This window comes from Natator depressus, chromosome 1 (assembly GCF_965152275.1).
Source record: "Natator depressus isolate rNatDep1 chromosome 1, rNatDep2.hap1, whole genome shotgun sequence".
Lineage (NCBI taxonomy): Eukaryota > Metazoa > Chordata > Testudines > Cheloniidae > Natator > Natator depressus.
Genome location: NC_134234.1, coordinates 258587166 through 258606393, shown reverse-complemented (window position 1 = coordinate 258606393; position 19228 = coordinate 258587166). Strand labels below are relative to the sequence as shown.

General features: G+C 43.6%; 1 protein-coding gene across 1 annotated transcript in view; it reads left to right on the top strand.

Moving 5' to 3' along the window:
• The window catches only part of LOC141986144 (cytochrome P450 2D14-like), a 30128-nt gene extending 27126 nt beyond the window's left edge, over positions 1 to 3002 (top strand). Inside the window, exon 9 of the mRNA XM_074950362.1 lies at positions 2454 to 3002. Coding sequence (XP_074806463.1) covers positions 2454 to 2632 — 179 coding nt within the window. The 3' untranslated portion in view covers positions 2633 to 3002. The remainder of the gene's footprint in view (positions 1 to 2453) is intronic.
• The last annotated feature ends 16226 nt before the right edge of the window (positions 3003 to 19228 follow it).

Sequence of the window (19228 nt, the reverse complement as noted above, 5' to 3'; positions counted from 1 at the left end):
GTGTGCTCTAGGTTTGTTTCAATGCAGCCAACGTTCCAGTGGCAGAGAGAGGTTGAGGTCCCATCAAAGAAAAAAATGTGTCACAAACTTAGTTAGGCAGCTTCTAACGCATTTCCAGGATACTCTGCAGTACTGGGGGGGTTCTCTGTGTGTCTGGGTACTAAGCTGAGCTAGGTATTGGCTCAGCGGGTACATCTACACTTCAGACTGGGGGTGTATGTTCCAGGTTGGGGACACATACCCACGCTAACTCGGTGATAGCATGTAGGAGCGTAGCCACTGCAGCGTGAGCAATGGGAGGGGCTGGCCGCCCTGAGGATGATCCCGTCCAAGATGGTAGGTACCTACTCAGGTGGCTAGCCCCTCCCACTGCTTGTGCCCCCATGGCTACACTTCTCTTTTTAACACACTAGCTGGCTCAGAGTTAGCAGAGGCATGTCACCTCGAGCTGGAGCTTACACCTTCCAGCTCAAAGCATGGACGTAACCTTGGTTAAAAGCCAAATTAGTTTTTGTTTTATGATTTTATTTTAGTCCATAAACAAGTAATTGTGCAGCCACCCTCCATTTGTGCCAAACTGCAGTGCAATAAGAGTCTCCCCTGCACTCTTTGTCAGTGCCTGCCTTTCACTCTCTCTGGAGCAGTGGTTCCCTGTGGGGCAATCCTTTGTGTGCAGAGGACGTCATTTTGCTCTGCACAGCATGACCTCACATGCACCATATGCACCAGGTGGAGGACACTGTTTTGTAGAGCAAGATGGCATCCTCCACATGGCGTTACCTTACCCTTATAGTATGTCTGAGATTGTGCTGTGCAGAGGACACCATTTGGCTCCTCCATGTTGTCTGGGGTTCCGTCAGGAAATACTTCACTAAAATGGGGTCACGCTGGCAAAAAATTTGGGACCCGCTGGTCTAGAGCCTCACATAATTCAAGGATGGACTTTTTGTTAGCAGCACAAAGCACAACACCTCTACCTTTCCTATTTGCTCTATAGCCACACTCGATAATAGTGTTGCCGCTTTCCATCTTGAACAGCTGGTCAAATTTCAGGACCCTGGGGACATTCCAGTTGGAAGTAGAAATTGAAGGCATCAGGTATTTTCTTTGATGCAGTCTTGTTTATAAGGAACATACAAAGTCCTGCTCCTCTGAATTCAGGAGGAACCAATAACAAAAGGAGCAGTTTCTTAGCTTATGGCCCCAAGCCTCTTTTGCCAACAGACCCAAAACCTTTTTTCCAGAGTCACACTGCACTCACAGGCTACTACTGCTTGTCCTTCTTGCTTTTGTCTCTGCCTCTCTCTCTGTTTTTGTCTGTTCTCAGTTTTCATGTGTTCTCTCACACACTCACAACTCCCTTCCCCCTGCCTCCTCCAACCTGGTCACAATAGCAAGTGGACCTCCCTACCCACCGGATGCTAGTTTCTGGAAAGATTCTATTAGGCCTTGTTTTAGGTGTGCGTTACAACTATCTTAAGTGAAGGGTGTGTTCACACAGCAGTTTGAATGACGTTTTGAGCCAACGCATAACACAGTTTTACCCAGCTCATATCATGGTCTGACCCATAACTTCAGTTATCAACTCATAGACTTCAAAGATTCATTTTACTATCTTCAGAGAGAACAGTCCAAAGAGGAAGATGGGGGTGTTGTCATAAAGGTTCCTAATGACTAAGAGAAGGATTTTGCAGTGGCTACGGGAGTAGATATGGCACCAGTGAAGTCTTTCGGGCTGGCGGTGAGGTGATCCTGTTTGTACGAGTACTGCAAAGGCTTGCTGCAGTGGTTTAGCCTGAGATGGGTCATTGGTGAAGATGTACCACTTTGGTTTCCTGGACTCAGGGCAAATACATGATCCCCAGATCGCACTTGAACCAGAATCTCCTGCCTGGTAGCATGGGCATGTTATTCCACCTCAGATTTCTCTATCTAAAGGCATTTATTTGCCCATTTTGATTCTAGAAGTTAAGAATTCCACAAAGAGCATATGGGACAGATCTTCAACTGTAAATTACCACAGATCCTTTTACATCAATGCAGTTGTGCCAATTTAACCAGCTGAGGATTTAGCCCTGTGTATTAAAGTGTCTGACCCTTTTGAGTCAGGCTAACTAGGCAGTAATTCCCCTCTCCAAATCAACTGACAGAGTCTTTTGTTTTATGATTTCCACTGAAGCTTCTGGTGCTGGCCACAATCAGAGACAGGGAATTGGATTAAACAGAACATTGGTTGGTCTAGAGAAGTATTTCCTAGTTGTTCCTGTTCACGCAGAGTCCGGGAATAGGGAGACTCACCATCTGCTGCATATGGAGGCAGATTCTCTGTTCACTCCAACCTGTGGGTGTGCAGTAAGGGTCTCACTCCTTCAGTGACTAGTCATTTACATGTGATGTTGTATCCTCCTCCTCCTCTCTGCCTCCTCCCTCTTTTCTCACTCCCATGCTTGCAGGTCGTCGTGTTTGCCTGGGGGAACAACTGGCCAGGACGGAGCTTTTCCTCTTCTTCACCAGCCTCCTGCAGCACTTCGCCATCCGTCTCCCTGAGGGCCAGGCCAGGCCTCGAGAGGATGGACACTTTGCCACGACACTCGCCCCCCACCCCTACCAGATCCAGGCTGTCCCAAGATAACAGGAGCGCCTTTTCAGATTGGGGAGGAGGGCAACTTTAACCATGATTCCAGGGGACTCTTAGGCACCTGAAAACTCTAGGGTTTTCTGCAGATTATAATTTAGAAATTAGCTGATAGGAGCACTGTATCTAATTCCCATATTAAAATAAAGAGAATTAAATAAATATTAGGCCTACTCAGCTGTAACACTAACATGTTCTCACATCTTGTATCAAGTCCCTGGAGGGACACTGGTTAGATTTAACATTTTAATGTATATTCTTACTAACTCTTGAAGGCAACAATTGAAATAATTGTAGAAAAATCTAGATTACTTTCTATCACTTTTTGCAGTTTGCCAAGCTTGGAGTAGATCATTTAACTTTGGAAACATCCTACTAGGGCAAGGCCCAATGAGTTTATACTGCACCTGCCTGGGCCTGTATGGGTGTTACCTCACTCCAAATAATAGACTAGAAACTGATCTTAAACAGGAGTGAAATTGACACTTTCAAGTCACTTTCACAATATTGCCAATCCTAAATGTTCAAAAATTATCAATCAGACTGACCAAAAATCATGAGATTACGTAAAAGTAATAGATTTGGTACTCTTTTTATTGCCTTCTGCTTTTTGAGCCTTTACTGTTGACCTGAATTTGATGGGTTAGTTGGCAGGATTGTACTTTAATCCCGCTTCCTTAAGAATTTGCAGGAGCTCATCCAGCTTTTCCAAATGTTCTTCCTTGTTGCGAGTTGCTAAGCAAAGGTCATCTACATACTGGAATAAAACAGTCAGTTTAGAAAATCGTGTTAGGCCTTGCCGCATTTGAGCATGGAACAATGCCCAGCTATTTTTATATCCCTGTGGTAATTGGGTCCAGGAATATTGGACCCCCTGGAAGCTAAATGCAAACCTGTATTGTGACTCCCGGGCCACTGGTAAAGTCTAAAAGCTGTAACTGATATCTAGCACAGAGAACAACTGAGCCTCCCGGTCAAAGGACTGTGTGAGGTCTGGCATCTTTGCCACAGTAGGGGCACAAGTAGGGGTGACCTGATTTAACCATCTGTAATCGATGGTGAAGAGCCAAGAACCATCTGGTTTCTTAACAGGCCAAATCAGGGAGTTGGCTGTAGAAGTGCATCTATGCAGGACTCCCTGTACCAGCAACTACTTGATAGCCTTGGCTATGTAAGGGGTGGCCTGGTCTGGATAGGAATATTGTTTTTGGGTGGACACATCTCCCCCTCCACAACAATAGTGACTGCCATACACCTGCCATCATGTTCGTGTTTAGCAAAGGCATCCGCATGTTTGCGAAGTATGGCCTGTAACTCTGGATAGAGTGTGTGTTTGGCTATTAATGTGTCCAGGTGGTATTCATCTGGGTCTGGTCCCTCTGCTGGGATAACCATACCACACTCCAGCATGACCACTAGCGGGCAACCCAACTCTTGTCCTGCAGTAAGACACAATGACTGATTAGCCAAATCAATAACACATTCCTGCCTACCTAGGAAATCAGACCCCAACAGATTACCTTTTGGGTATGGCAATGTGAGCAACGTGAAGACATGGGTCTTGTGCTGGTGACCAATTTGTACTTCGATAGATTTAGATAGCATGACCATAACTTGGTAGTTTACAAACGTTGATAGTATCTTTGTTTTCCCAGATGCCAAAACAGAGGATCTAGGATCCTTCACATGGATGATACTGATTGCTGCTCTGGTATCTACAATAAAATTTAGGTGGCAGCCCCCTACCACTATAGATTCCGTGGGTCTTCCACTTGTGTCTCTTCCCAGAGAGGTTGTGACGCTCGTCAGGCCAGCTGACATCAGGCGGAGTAATCTATGGGAAAGATAGGTGGTTAGCCTTCAGGCTCTTCCACCTCCAACTCCTCAGGGATAGCCGACCCTGCATGAGAATAATTGGGAGGCAGGGCTGAGTCCACAGAGGCCACTGGTTGGTTTAAAGGATTTGGATGTTGATCTCCCAACACCAACTCGTTTAGGCATGTCCAGAGTTCTCGGATATCCGGCGGTGGGTCTCCAGGGTTTGCTGCACTGTCTTGAACATCGACACCACTGAGAGGTCCTCCTACTGATGAGGTGGTGGTGATCTAAAACCCTGAGGATGAGAAGAGTTCTGTGCAGCACCTGCAAGAAAAGGAACATGATCTTGAGGCCCCTCTCCCCTCTCAGGGCCCGAATGCATACCCCTGTAGATTGTTCTGTGAATTGAAATTATTGGCCCAGCGCTGAGATCGAGGGGACATAGGACTAGTCCGATTCTGCCCTTGAGGTGTCCGGCTAAGACCCTCAGTCCTCACTATGGGAGTACTCTGTGGCTTTTGCAGAGTTGCAACTGGGGCTCCACGTCGACCTGCCTTAGGGTTTCCCTGGGTATGGGCCCTGGCTAGAAAAACCAGGGCCTTATCCAGGGAGGTCCCAACATGGATATGCATGTTAACTCTTTCCTATAGGTAGGGAAGAGAATTATTAACCAACAAGCTAACATACTGTGGTTCATCTGTGTCCTCTTTCATGTGACTGTGCCAGGCTGCACTTAACCGTAGATGAAATTGGTGGGGAGACTCATTTGGCTTTTGCTTCAAGTTAGACAGGATAGCCACTCCAGGATGCGGATTACAGTTAAGCACGACCATTGTCTCTGAAAAAGACTTTTCACCCTTCCTATATTCTGGGGGCAAAGTGCTCCATAAGGCTCAATTTACTGTGAACTGTAAGATTTTAACCCAATTATAGAATCATAGAATATCAGGGTTGGAAGGGACCTCAGGAGATCACCTAGTCCAAACCGCTGCTCAAAGCAGGACCAATCCCCAACTAAATCATCCCAGCCAGGGCCTTGTCAAGCCTGACCTTAAAAACCTCTAAGGAAGGAGATTCCACCACCTCCCTAGGGAACCCATTCCACTGCTTCACCACCCTCCTAGTGAAAAAGGTTTTCCTAATATCCAACTTAAACCTCCCCCACTGAAACTTGAGACCATTACTCCTTGTTCTGTCATCTGCTACCACTGAGAACAGTCCAGATCCATCCTCTTTGGAACCCCCTTTCAGGTAGTTGAAAACAGCTATCAAATCCCCCCTCATTCTTCTCTTCCGCAGACTAAACAATCCCATTTCCCTCAGCCTCTCCTCATAAGTCATGTGCTCCAGCCCCCTAATCATTTTTGTTGCCCTCCGCTGGACGCTTTCCTATTTTTCCACATCCTTCTTGTAGTGTGAGGCCCAAAACTGGACACAGTACTCCAGATGAGGCCTCACCAATGCCGATCATCACTTGGCAAACCAAATAATTGTGCTGTTTCCTGAACATGCTGTGCCTGTACTGCAACCGAAGAATCCTCCATCATTCCTATTCGTTTAGCTACCAAATCCAGAGTTTTAATATCTGTAACCACTGCTATGGGATGGTCAGGAGTTACATCTGGAGAGTTTGGGCGGCTCCCACTGGAATCAGTATCTGAAGTGTCTTTCCCCCAAACCTGGAGGCCTTCTCCTACCCAAGTCAGTACTTCCTTCATCGGAACTAGCAGATATTTCCCTTGAGTGGAACCTGAGAAATATATGGATAGTGTAGTGTTCTGGATAACTCCTGTGGAGGGTACTCTCCTACCGTACTGTCACATTCCTTATGCCAGTGAAAGGTACGGATGGAAGTTCCACTGGCATACGTAGTGACATTAACACATACCACGGTGATGATTGTGTCACACGCATTAGATACCTGAACCACTTCTGATACAGCACGCTCCATTTCCCTGGCAATTTGAACCTCCAAAGGCATTTCTCCTGCTCTGCTAAGAGCTCAGACAGTCTTTTCCTGAGAATCTCCTTCTCTCTCTCCCTCTGCAATATCCACCTGCTTTTCTAGGATGACAGTGTCTGGTTCACTTAACTCCTTCTCTAGCACTATGGCCAGAGGACTTCCCTTTTCTGCTGGCATACTGGCTCCCATTACTTCACTATCAACTTCCTCTTTTAACTCACCAGGCTGTTCCTCTGCATTAGCGGCTTCAGAAGCCATCTCCACACTAGCTAGCTCTCTCGCTCTCCTTCTTGTTACTGGTCCCACGGGCTGATCAATTTCTGTTGGTTCCACTAACCCAATAGGGATAGGAACCACTGCTGGCTCATCTCCTGTCTCTCCTAGCTCCTTGGCTATAATCCGTGGGGGCTTCTCCTTATCTACAATCTCTGTCTGGACCCAGCAGCTTACGGTTTCAGGCACTCCTATGGTCTCTCCCATACAGCTCGACGCCATACACCTTTCCTTATTCTTTCTGAGTGAATCACAACTGCCTTCTAACTTTCTGATCTGATCCAACAACTGACCATGGTCTAGTTTATAACCTTCCAGTGATTTTAAACTGGCAGCTGCTCATTTCTGCCACCATACACTTCCTCACGCAACTCATGGGAATGATGCTGACTTCATTCTAACTTCCTTTCCATCTCTTTTCTTTTACAGAAAAGAGAGAACCACTCTTCAGAGGCAGTGTATCACTGCTCCTTTAACTCCTGAATTTCCTTATCCTTCTTCTCTACAGCTTTCTGTGCCTTCCTGAGCCGCTTCACTTTCACATTTAACTTCCATCCTAAAATATCACATGCTGTCAAACACTCCATTGCAATTCCTTTCATTTCACTATCTTTTCTTTTCTTTTCTTTCTCTCAGTATCAATTTCAAACACCCGACTCACGAGACTCCATGGGTTACTATGATCGGAGAGAACTTCCCTATCTTTCGATTGTTCCAATCCTCCTCCATGTTCCCTAATGTATCTTCTGACATAAATTTCTAAGGGTATATCGGAGGCAGCCTCTACAGGCTCTGCCGCCTTTCTTTCACTCATTTTTGCTTTTACACTGAATAGACTTACTTAACCCTTAAAATAACAATGAGGAAAACGTAACACTATAACTTAACTCTAAATCTTAAATCTAAATTAAGAGAGCTAAAGGCACCTTACGAAACGAATAATAGTAATAATAAAAAATATACGCCAGACCGGTCCAACAATACTTCAAATAAGACCCAAAATGAAAGGATACGGGTAGGATCCCTCTCTTCCCTCAATGACCAACATATATTAGCAGATCAAGAGGTAAAAGCCCTGGCAGGACCTACTGAAGACAGAGGCACATATTGTTCAGAGACGGCTCAAGGGGGCAATCCAGGGGAGCTGAGGGGACTACAAAGGGGGTAACTGGAACCATACAAGTTCTGAGCTAACACGACCCTTAAAATATTAATCAGCTCCACCGCTACCATGAGTGTGGGTCATTGAGCCCAATGCAATTGCCTAATCAATACTTAAAAAAAATACCCCTTATCACGTGTACAATACCATTACTCCCAATATTTGGCCATATAAAACAGACAAACAGACATGAAACAGTTAAACCATTTAACCCACAAGCTTCAAGGGGAAAAAAAAGAAGTAGAAGTTCTCTGGGATCAGTGCCCAGAATTCATCTGTTACAAAGGGAATTGTTACCAGACTGTGCCCAGTGACTAAGTCACACAGAGTTTTCCTTTTTAACCCCTTAAATGTGTGTTTGCCACTCACACTTTGAAACTCCTGGCTGGCTCGCCAACCTGTTGACCTGAATTTGATGGGTTAGTTGTTATGGCTCACCACTGATCACATCCGGTCAGAAGCTTTATAGGTTCTTGTCCAATTCAGACTACAGGGTCCGAGAACTCAGAGTTCTATATCGGGAGAGGACTCTCGGGGTGCTTGGCAAAAACACTTACATTGAGGACAATACAAAATTGATAAAACTTTGAGATTAAAAAAAGAATAATAAATGCTATGAAATTTATGACTACAAAACAGTAAAAGGATTCCAAAACTCCTGGTGGTAACATTCCTATTATAAGTACCTTAACTTAACATAGTTCCTTGAGGAACCGGTAATAGGAGGTTAAGAACCAGCGTTACTCCTGGCATACCTGATAACACAATGTTGCTGGCTTCCCCAATAGTTAGGAATGTTGAGTAGTTATACTATACTGCACAAAGCTGAGCTGATAGTGTGATAGAAAATAGAATGATAGGTAGATAGAAAGATAGTTTATGGAATATAGGAGAACAAAAAAAAGAAAGAGCTAAAGACTAAAAGAGCGCTAAGAGCGCTAATAGAGCTTAAAGAGCTAAAGCCTAAAAAGAGCTCCAAGCTCTTCCGTACAAGGTATTTTATAGGATCCTGATGCTATGTAATTCAGGCCCAACCTAATATACCCAAATCTTATTTCCGTATCCTAAGAAATTTATGGGTACCCTTATTTTATAGGTTAATGGATTATGACACTTACTCTCTTTATATTAATAAGGATTATCTCCCTCCAAAAACTGCGAACCTAGGCTCTCTTGGCGACTTCCAGGTTGTGGTATACCCTGCGGTTGCCAACCGGTTGCAGATGCCGGATAAACCCATTCAGTGTTGTGTGTAGTTCCTCCCTTTGGTTCCCCAAAGTTCAGGGACCATTCCTATCTGTGCCAAAGGTTACCAGTTTTTATGCTGATTTACTCTTAACTGATTATACTTTTAGCTATTTAGCGGATCTTACTGGATACAGGCAGGTAGGCTTCTTGCATTTCAGCAAAACTATGTATAATTATTAGGAAACACATCATATGCCTCAACTCATCCTAAATTCATAGGAATTAATACTGATAAAACATAAGAATAAAATGGATTAATTCAGAATGAGAAAAATTATTTGATACGGCTGGCTGGATTAGTAGGATATAATAGCTAGCAAAATAATCCTATGGGCTACATTACAGTGCACTGGGATCACATTTTGAAGCTTTCTTCACAGCCACAAAGGCTAGAAATTTTATTTTTCTTCAAGAATGAAGGCTGAAATCATCACATATCCACTTGACTCCAGGGGCTGGGTCTTTAAGGAAAGCAATAATTATCATGAGACTCATGACAAAATCATGAGAGTTCACAACACTACTTGCACTTCTGTTTAAAGGCTAATTACTTTCCAGAAGGCTCTTAAACACCACACTACGGTGATTGAGTTGCATTTCTCACATGAGAATATTTAAAACCAAACACCAAGAATAAGATGTGAAATCATGCTGCTTGGGAAGCTATCCCCACGTGATCTACATTCCTTGTGTAGACATTAACCCATAATGAAGTGGTTTATCCAGCAAGCAAGTGGTAATTAGGACAGACACTCACAAGACAGGATTTTCCTTCCAGCTAGATCCATGAGCATGCAATCCACTGGTGTCAAGCAGACAGGCTGCAGCCACATGTCTAGGGCACTTGTGTACTACATATGTCACACATTCAATTCAGTAGCATTTTTTCCCCCACCAGTTCTGGCCCATTGGTGATTTGTATTAGAAATAAATGTCCAATCGGATTTTTAGAATGTGTTGCTGTATATATGTCTGTCTTGTAGGGGGTCTTCACAGCCACCCAAAGACCCTAGATTCAAGTCTGTGGTCTTCTGAGGCGGTGTAGAAATTTGAACCTGGGTCTTCTACATCCTAAGTGAGTGCTGTAACCACTGGGTTATTGGGTATAAGAGCTCCTCCTCCTCCAGCTGTGTTATAGGCTCTTATTACCCCCGACCCCCTGTCCCGATTTTTCACACTTGCTATCGGGTCACCCTAATGATTCCGAACATTTTGTTCCCTTTTTTGACTGCTGCACATTGAGTGGATGTTTTCAGAGAACTGTTCACAATGACTCTAAGATCTCTTTCTTGAGTGGTAACAGCTAATTTAGACCCCATCATTTGATATGTACAGTTGGGATTATGTTTTCCAATGTACATTACTTTGCATTTATCAACATTGAATTTCATCTGCCAGCATCAATTTGCCCAGTCACCCAGTTTTGAGAGATCCTTTCGCAGCTCTTCATTGTCTGCCTGGGACTTAACTATCTTGAGCAGTTTTGTATCATCTGCAAATTTTGCCACCTCACAGTTTACCCCCTTTTCCAGATCATTTATGAATACGTTGAATAGGACTGATCCCAGTACAGACCCCAGGGGGACACCACTATTTACCTCTCTCCATTCTGAAAACTGACCATTTATTCCTACCCTTTGTTTCCTATCTTTTAACCAGTTACTAATCCATGAGAGAACTTTCCCTGTTATCCCATGACTGCTTACTTTGCTTAAGAGTCTTTGGTGAGGGAACTTGTCAAAGGCTTTCTGAAAATCTAAGCACACTGTATCCACTGGATCTCCCTTGTTTACATGCTTGTTGACCCCTGGAACGAATTCTAGTAGATTATCGAGGCATGATTTCCCTTTAACAAAAGCTGTGTTGATTCTTCCCCAACAAATTATGTTCATCTATGTGTCTGACAATTTTGTTCTTTACTATAGTTTCAACCAGTTTGCCTGGTACTGAAGTCAGGCTTACCAGTTTGTAATTGCCAGGGTCACCTCTGGAACCCTTTTTAAAAATTGGCATCACATTAGCTACCTTCCAGTCATTTGGTACAGAGGCTGATTTTAATGATGGGTTACAGACGACAGTTAGTAGTCCCAAAATTTCACATCTGAGTTCCTTCAGAACTCTTGGGTGAATACCATCTGGTCCTGGTGACTTATTACTGTTTAGTTTATCAATTTGTTCCAAAACTTCCTCTAATGACACCTCAATCTGGGACAGGGCCTCAGATTTGTCATCTAAAAATAATGGCTCAGGTTTGGGAATCTCCCTCATATCCTCAACTGTGAAGACTGATGCAAAGAATTCATTTAGTTTCTCCGCAATGGCCTCATCGTCCTTAATAGACAAATCTGTTATTCCCATAGCAGCTAATGGAGTGGTCTTCCTATAGAGCCACATACCTGCCTACTTCCTCATGCAGCCTTATATGCTCACTGAACTCTCTCTCCTGTTCACACCAGTGAAATGTTCAAAGCAGACGTAACCTCTTCCCCCGCAGCATATGGGAGCAAAAGGACCATGTCCCCCAACATGTATGTAGCCAGTGAATCTCTGCAGGCAATGGAACAGTTTATAAGAACTTATTTTACAGCCAGATTTGCAGAAAAATTCTAAAAACTTTATACACGTTACAATAACCACAATCCACCTCGGACAGGACATCTGCTCACATATGACAGGTTTCAGAGTGGTAGCCGTGTTAGTCTGTATTCGCAAAAAGAAAAGGAGGACTTGTGGCACCTTAGAGACTAACCAATTTATTTGAGCATAAGTTTTCGTGAGCTACAGCTCACTTCATCGGATGCATTCAGTGGAAAATACAGAAGATGTTTTTATACACACAGAACATGAAACAATGGGTGTTACATACACACTGTAACCAGAGTGATCACTTAAGGTGAGCTATTACCAGCAGGAGAGTGGGGGGGAGGGGGCGGGGAGGGAACCTTTTGTAGTGATAATCAAGGTGGGCCATTTCCAGCAGTTGACAAGAACGTCTGAGGAACGGTGGGGGGTCGGGGGGGGGGAGAAACTTGGAAAATAGTTTTACTTTGTGAAATGACCCATCCACTCCCAGTCTCTATTCAAGCCTAAGTTAATTGTATCCAGTTTGCAAATGAATTCCAATTCAGCAGTCTCTCATTGGAGTCTGCTTTTGAAGTTTTTCTGTTGAAGTATTGCCACTTTTAGGTCTGTAATTGAGTGACCAGAGCGATTGAAGTGTTCTCCAACTGGTTTTTGAATGTTATAATTCTTGACGTCTGATTTGTGCCCATTTATTCTTTTACATAGAGACTGTCCAATGTTTGACCAATGTACACAGCAGAGGGGCATTGCTGGCACATGATGGCATATATCACATTGGTAGATGTCCAGCAGAGAATCTCCACTCTTCCACACACTTTTGGAAAGGCTTAACTCTTTGCACTAATATTTTCTCATATAAATTCAGACTTTTAAGATCAGAAGGTGAACCTGCACATCTACCAATGTGATATATGCCATCATGTGCCAGCAATGCCCCTCTGCCATGTACATTGGTCAAACTGGACAGTCTCTACGTAAAAGACTCCAATAAATTCCAAATGAAAATATCAATGTAAACCATTGCTGCTGTCCTTGGGCTTGAACGTCCATCCCTCAGTTTCTCCTGTGCTCCATTCCTCAGCTGAATGTTTCCCTGGGCTTCTTCCCTGGAGGTCTGGGTCCTGCCCTTTATCAGGGCTTGCTGTACCCCAGTGGCTTCTCCATGTCTCTACTTTCCACTGCCAAGAAAGGTACTGCTCAGTTTTTTTCTCTCTCTCTCTCTCTCTCTCTCTCTCTCTGCAGCCCTCCTCCTACTCTGGGCTTCCTCTCTTTATAATAACCACCAAGATCCTCCCCCAGCTAGGACTCATCTTGAATTGGGTCTGGCCCACCCTCTGGGTGAACCAGGTGCCCTAACTGAGCTCTCAGTTCTTTGTGAAAATCCCCTTACTCTCTCAGCTAGGTCCAATCATTATCCAAGGCCACCTGATCCCCAGCTGATTAGGATCAGCAGGGCGTGTAGCTGATAGTCACAAGCAAGGCCAAGCCTGACTCCCCTTAAAGGGCCACCCAGGACGTGACACAGTGGTATTTCTAAATACTAAATGGGGAAACATACTATCCAAACAATTATCCATGAAGTTAAAGAAAAAGTAGTTTATCTTGCTTTACCTTTATGGGAGACTCTTGTAACCATTGGAGAAAATACTGATATCACTAAGCACTTGTTAATTCTAGTCAATGGGGTTGCCACTAAAAACCACTATATTTGGCAAGACTTGATACATTTTGTACAAGTAAGGAATGCAATTTGCAAATTAAAATAAGTGAATAAATTGTACATTACATTGCATAAGCTCCCAGTCTGAATTACCATATGGTTATAATATGCAGCAGCACTTAAGGGAACCCATATACAACCAGTACACAATACACCCATTACACGGTCAAGATCCAGTTGCCGACAATACTGATCTATGCCGAGTGAAACCTGTCAATGACTCACTCCTTAGTGTGTAAAAGAAAATACTGGAAGCAACATGTCTGACCATTTCCCACATGGTACAGGGGGGTTTCATGACAGTCAGGAGATATCAATTTCCAAGCGTGAATACTGAAACAGTCACATGAATTCTGTAGATCTGCAATTCTGCAGACACATGCAATATTTATTTCACTTGCTAATGGAGAGGGAATTGAGTGCGCTATCAGCTAGCACTGCCCACACAGCTAACTGCTCAACAGTTACCAGACAGTATGGCACAAAAGGATGAAAGTCTTCACATTACTTGCAAGAATATCTTGCCCATCATGCGCGGGACCAAGGAATACTGATATCTCACACATTCTGAGGTTCAGTGCATGCTGTGCTGATTTGGCACACTGCGTTTTGGTGAATCCTGAGTTCAATTTCTGGAAATGCTCTGTTGGGCAAATCAAGATGCTTAAGTCTTTGAAAACATGTCAGTTGGAGTACTCTGTGTTATGAATCCTGTAACGTGTTCCGACACTTTCGTTCCAGATTTGCCGCTATGCCTTGCTTTCTTTTTTCAAAAGACAATCCTTCACTGGCAGAGTAATGTTTCCTTTGGCGGGTGGAATATGAGAGTCATGAATGTGCAATGCATCACATTCATATGCTGCTATGGGAGAGGACGCACCACTGTTTGGAAGCAACACCGCAGAAATATATCACATGCTTGCTACCCAAAGAACTGGATTCCCCTACACTACATCACTTGATAAATGCATTTCAAAGGCATCACTGTAATACATATTGCTGAAGGACTGTCAAAAGGAAGGATATATTTCAGGCATGCTGCTGATTTGATTTCCCTAGAAGACAGAGGCAGATTTACAGTGAAACACAGGGTGCTCTGGCACTGGGGCCCCTGCAACAACAGATTTAAGAGATAGTAAGTAAGGATAATAATGGAAACAAAAAGGATCACATATAAAACAAAAAGTATAACACACTTTCTACAGTCTAAACTTAACTTTAACAGTCTAAACCTTTATCTCACCTAATGCAATGTCCCAGCATCTCTACCCAGCATGGCTGGGATCCCTCTTTCATGAATGCAGAAAGCACTGTCCTCTTTGTTTCCTTGTTGAAGGACAAAACAATGTCCTTTTGCTTTCTCCTTATATCCCCCAAAGTTCATTGTTTTGTCCCCAAAATCAGGATGACTCCCTGGGGGTTTATTCCCTGGTGTGCTGACTTCATGTTGACTTCACATCCTTATACTGACTTTGTACTCAAATAGGTCTTTCATTGTGTTGGCTTACAATGCCTAATTTACATGTGAACTGAGGCAGACCGGTGAATATACATTCTTTGTCTGGCAAAATTTATTGGTCCACCTGGCTTTGATTCAGACCTTAAAGCATATTTTCCAGTACATATATGTAACTCCTTACATAGTGTCAGTACATACATTTCACAATGACATTAATCACCAGTGTGATCCTGGCTGTCATTTAAGATTTCACATGACATTTTTATAGATAAATATTATGACGGCCGTGTGCTAGGTCTAGTGAGTTTGTCAGGCCTGCTAGGAGATGTTGTTATAGAACAGCAAACCCTTTGCCAGCTGACACTGAAGGGTTCTTAGGGTCACACAAGCAACATACACTTTTAAGCACAGACTTCATTATGAGAGCAATGTTCACGTACAGATTACAGTCTTCTTCTCTATGACAGTGGTCCCACAGGTTCTAGGAAAAGTTTTATAACCCATACCATCTCTACATTCATACAGGAGACAAGTGGATCTCCCTTAGCCTGTGTGATGTCTGTACCTACAGGTGTAGCTGTCATATTGCATCACCTTCTCATGCTTCCAGTAAACATGGAAAGTCATTAGAATACAGATAGCCAACTAAGAAGCATTAGTAGAGGCTGGAAAAGCACTGAAACAAATTAAACTTCTGATTGTGGATGAAATCAGCATGATGTCCAACTCAATGTTGGCATTAATATGCCTGTGGTTTCAAGAGCTTCTCAAAACTGAGTAGCACCTGCTCTTTTGAGGAAAAGATGTCATTCTCTTTGGAGACCTCATGTAGAGGACACTTGTCAGACAGAACATGTATTTGACACACTAACAACATGTTATTACTATTGACAGTATTAGGCTGTGATGGGTTGGGTCACAGAGACCCCCTTGGGACTGTCACCTGATGTGCTGAGACTACCTCTAAGCCCATTTTCTCTGTCAGTTTGGGCCTCTAGAACCCTGCCTTGTCAAGCCAGACATGCCAGTCTGCTCCAACACAGACTCAGGGTCTGAACCACATGCCCAAAGCTGCAGACTTAACTGAAAACCGCTTAAGAAGTGCTCCTGTCTCTAGCACCCAGACATCCAGCTCCCAATGGGATCCAAACCCCAAATGAATGTGTTTTACTCTATATAGAGCTTATACAGGGTAAACTCACAAATTGTCCGCCCTCAATAACACTGATAGAGAGATATGCACAGCTGTTTGCTCCCCCGCGTACTAATTACTTACTCTGGGTTCAATAATAAACAAAAGTGATTTTATTTAGTATAAAAAGTAGGATTTAAGTGGTTCCAAGTAATAACAAACAGAAGAAAGTAAGTTACCAAGCAAAATTAAACAAAACACGCAAGTCTAAGCCTAATACATTAAGAAACTGCACAAAGGTAAAACTCAACCTTAGAAATGTTCCAGTAAGCTTCTTTCACAGACTGGGCTGCTTCCTAGTCTGGGTCCAGCAATCACTCACACCCCCGTAGTTGCTGTCCTCTGTTCCAGTTTCTTTCAGGTATCTCTTGGGGGTGGAGAGGCCATCTCTTAAGCTAGCTGAAGACCAAATGGAGGGGTTTCCAAGGCCTTTTATATTCTCTCTTGTGGGCGGAAACCCCTTTGTTCTCCTGTGCAAAGTCACAGCAACAAGATGGAGTTGTAGCCATCAGGCAAGTCACATGTCCATGAATGATTCATCTTTTTGCAGGCCGACGCCCTTGTTTACATGTTAGTTTGAATGTTCCCAGGAAAGCTCAGATGTGGATTGGCTTCTCCCAAAGTCCATTGTCAGTTAAGTGTTTCTTGATTGGGCACTTACTGAGACTAGTCCTTTCTCAATAAGGTGACCAAATGCTTCACTGAAGCTACTTAGTACCAAACACATTGAAATACAAGTACATAGCCAATATTCATAACTTCAAATACAAAAATGATACACACATACAGACAGCAAAATCATAACCAGCAAACTCCAACCTTTCCATATGTTGTCAGTAGCTACCCTGATGTGCTCTGTTCTGGTTCACTGATGATAACAGTTGGCTGCGTGCGTGTTCCCTCTGTGTGCTGTCCCAGCTCTGCACAGATAGCTGACACAGCAGACCCCGAGAGAACCCCCAAAGACCACAGACTCTAGTAAGGTACGAAGGCACCCAGCCAGGTTTATTGTCCAACGAAGCATAGTAATAGTTTCCTATAGACTCTACAGGACATACTATGAATATGTGCCCCCTGGCAATGGACACAGCTCAGTCAGTGGCGGGATACTCCACTGCCCCCTAGGCTGGACAAAGATATGCCCTCCAGGACCTATTTTTTTACAGTTGCAGGACAGATTACTCATCCCTACTGACGTATTGAGGTACAGCCCCTTGACTCATTAGGGTGCTGTCTCCCCCTTTGATCATGTTGGTTCAAACAAACAGATCTGTCCAACATGCTGTCCTTTTGACCCTGTCTTTGGGATGTACCTGGCTGTTCCTTGTTATCTCTGTGAAGTGTCCTTGTATTGGGATGTCCAGGTGCCATCTTGGCATACATTTCTCTTATTACTACTTATATCATTAGCGCATGCTTTCTAGGAGCCCTTTTCCTGCCAAGTTCTGCAATTAGGGCCTGCCTCTGGCTCACAGCCCAGCTTTGCTTAGCAATGCCTGGAAGTACTTTGGGTCAGGCTTTAGGCCTCAGACCAGGCCTCTGATACAAGGGTTTATGTTTCAGGGCCTCTTACTACACCATAGACACCCCACTTGCCCTCCTCTGCACAAGACTTCGTTCAGCCATAGGACCCTGACTGCAACAATGATCTATACGGTCACAGTTCATGTCAACAACGTCACATAGGCACGTGAACTTTCGGCAATTTTTCAAATAAGCAGAACTGCAGACTAATATGCGGCAATGGAAGCATAAGCAATATGGCCACCTTTTTAATTGAGAGTATGTTGGAAACTTGGAAGCAAATGACATTAGTAAGATTGCGGAGTGCATTGTCAAAATTGAGAAGAGTGTGTACATGGAAGCTGCTGAAATCTTTAAGACCTTGGCAAACAATGAACAGCTCCTGTTTGTTTCATACTTACACTGAAAGCATGTAATAACTTTAATAAAGTGATTCTTGAAACAGATAATGAAAGCACTATGCTAATTCCTGCCCTAGACATACTAGATGTACTTAACATGACTCCAAGATTAGCAAAAGGGGTAAGTAAGAAACTCAGCAGCAAGATAAATGTCTCCAGAACTGCAGGCTTAGACTCCTCCCTAGCCATCACTTGGCAATGTAGAGTTATGCCTTGCTGTAACTGTGACATTAAAAATGGTCTGGTAAATGGAGGAATGGGCTTTGTGCAGTACATCCAATATGACATGCACAACCAGTTTGTGGAGGAAATCATTGTTAACTATGATAAGCTGGGACAGTCTCAACTAATGTTAAGCGTTTCAGTGACATTTCTGTTAACGATGTGTCTATTATCTGTAAACAGTTTCCATTGATCATTTCCTATGCAGTGTCCATTCACAAATTCCAAGGCTTGAACTTGGATTCTGTTATAGTTGATGTTGGATCAATTGTACGCAAAGAAGGAGCAACATATGTTGCCCTTTCTCAAGTTTGGACCCTGGCAGGCTTACACATGTAGCCGTTTGATTCCACAAAGGCCAATGCTGATGTGCAATGCATTCAAGAATATATTGTCTCAGGGAGGAATTTCTTCCTCATCTATCACCAGTTCCAATAGCTAGAAGGAGTGTTCATAAACTAGTGCAATAAAAAGAAAAGGAGGACGTGTGGCACCTTAGAGACTAACAAATTTATTTGAGCATGAGCTTTCATGAGCTACAGCTCACTGCATCCAATGAAGTGGGCTGTAGCCCATGAAAGCTTAGGCTCAAATAAATTTGTTAGTCTCTAAGGTGCCACACGTCCTCCTTTTCTTTTTGCAGATACAGACTAACATGGCTGCTACCCTGAAACCTGTCATAGTACAGTAAAGAAGATTTCCTGCAAATGACACCTGGTATGTCCAGCAAACACCCCTCCTCCCTATGGGATGCTGAAGAAACAGATGTGCTCCATTCCATAATGCAACTGCAGTTAATTGTTATGCAAATGTCATTGTACAAACACTCCTAAAAGTGACACCAATCTCATTCCTTTAATTGTGTAGCATCAGTCACCTGGTCTCATTAAACCTGCATGGCAGACAATAGTACAGCATACACAACAACCCCCAGACCATCCAAAGCACCACAGAGTTCAGAGCTGCTGTGGGCACCTACCCACTGGAGCCAATTTTCAGTTTGTCAGTGCAGCAAGACGCTTCCTAAT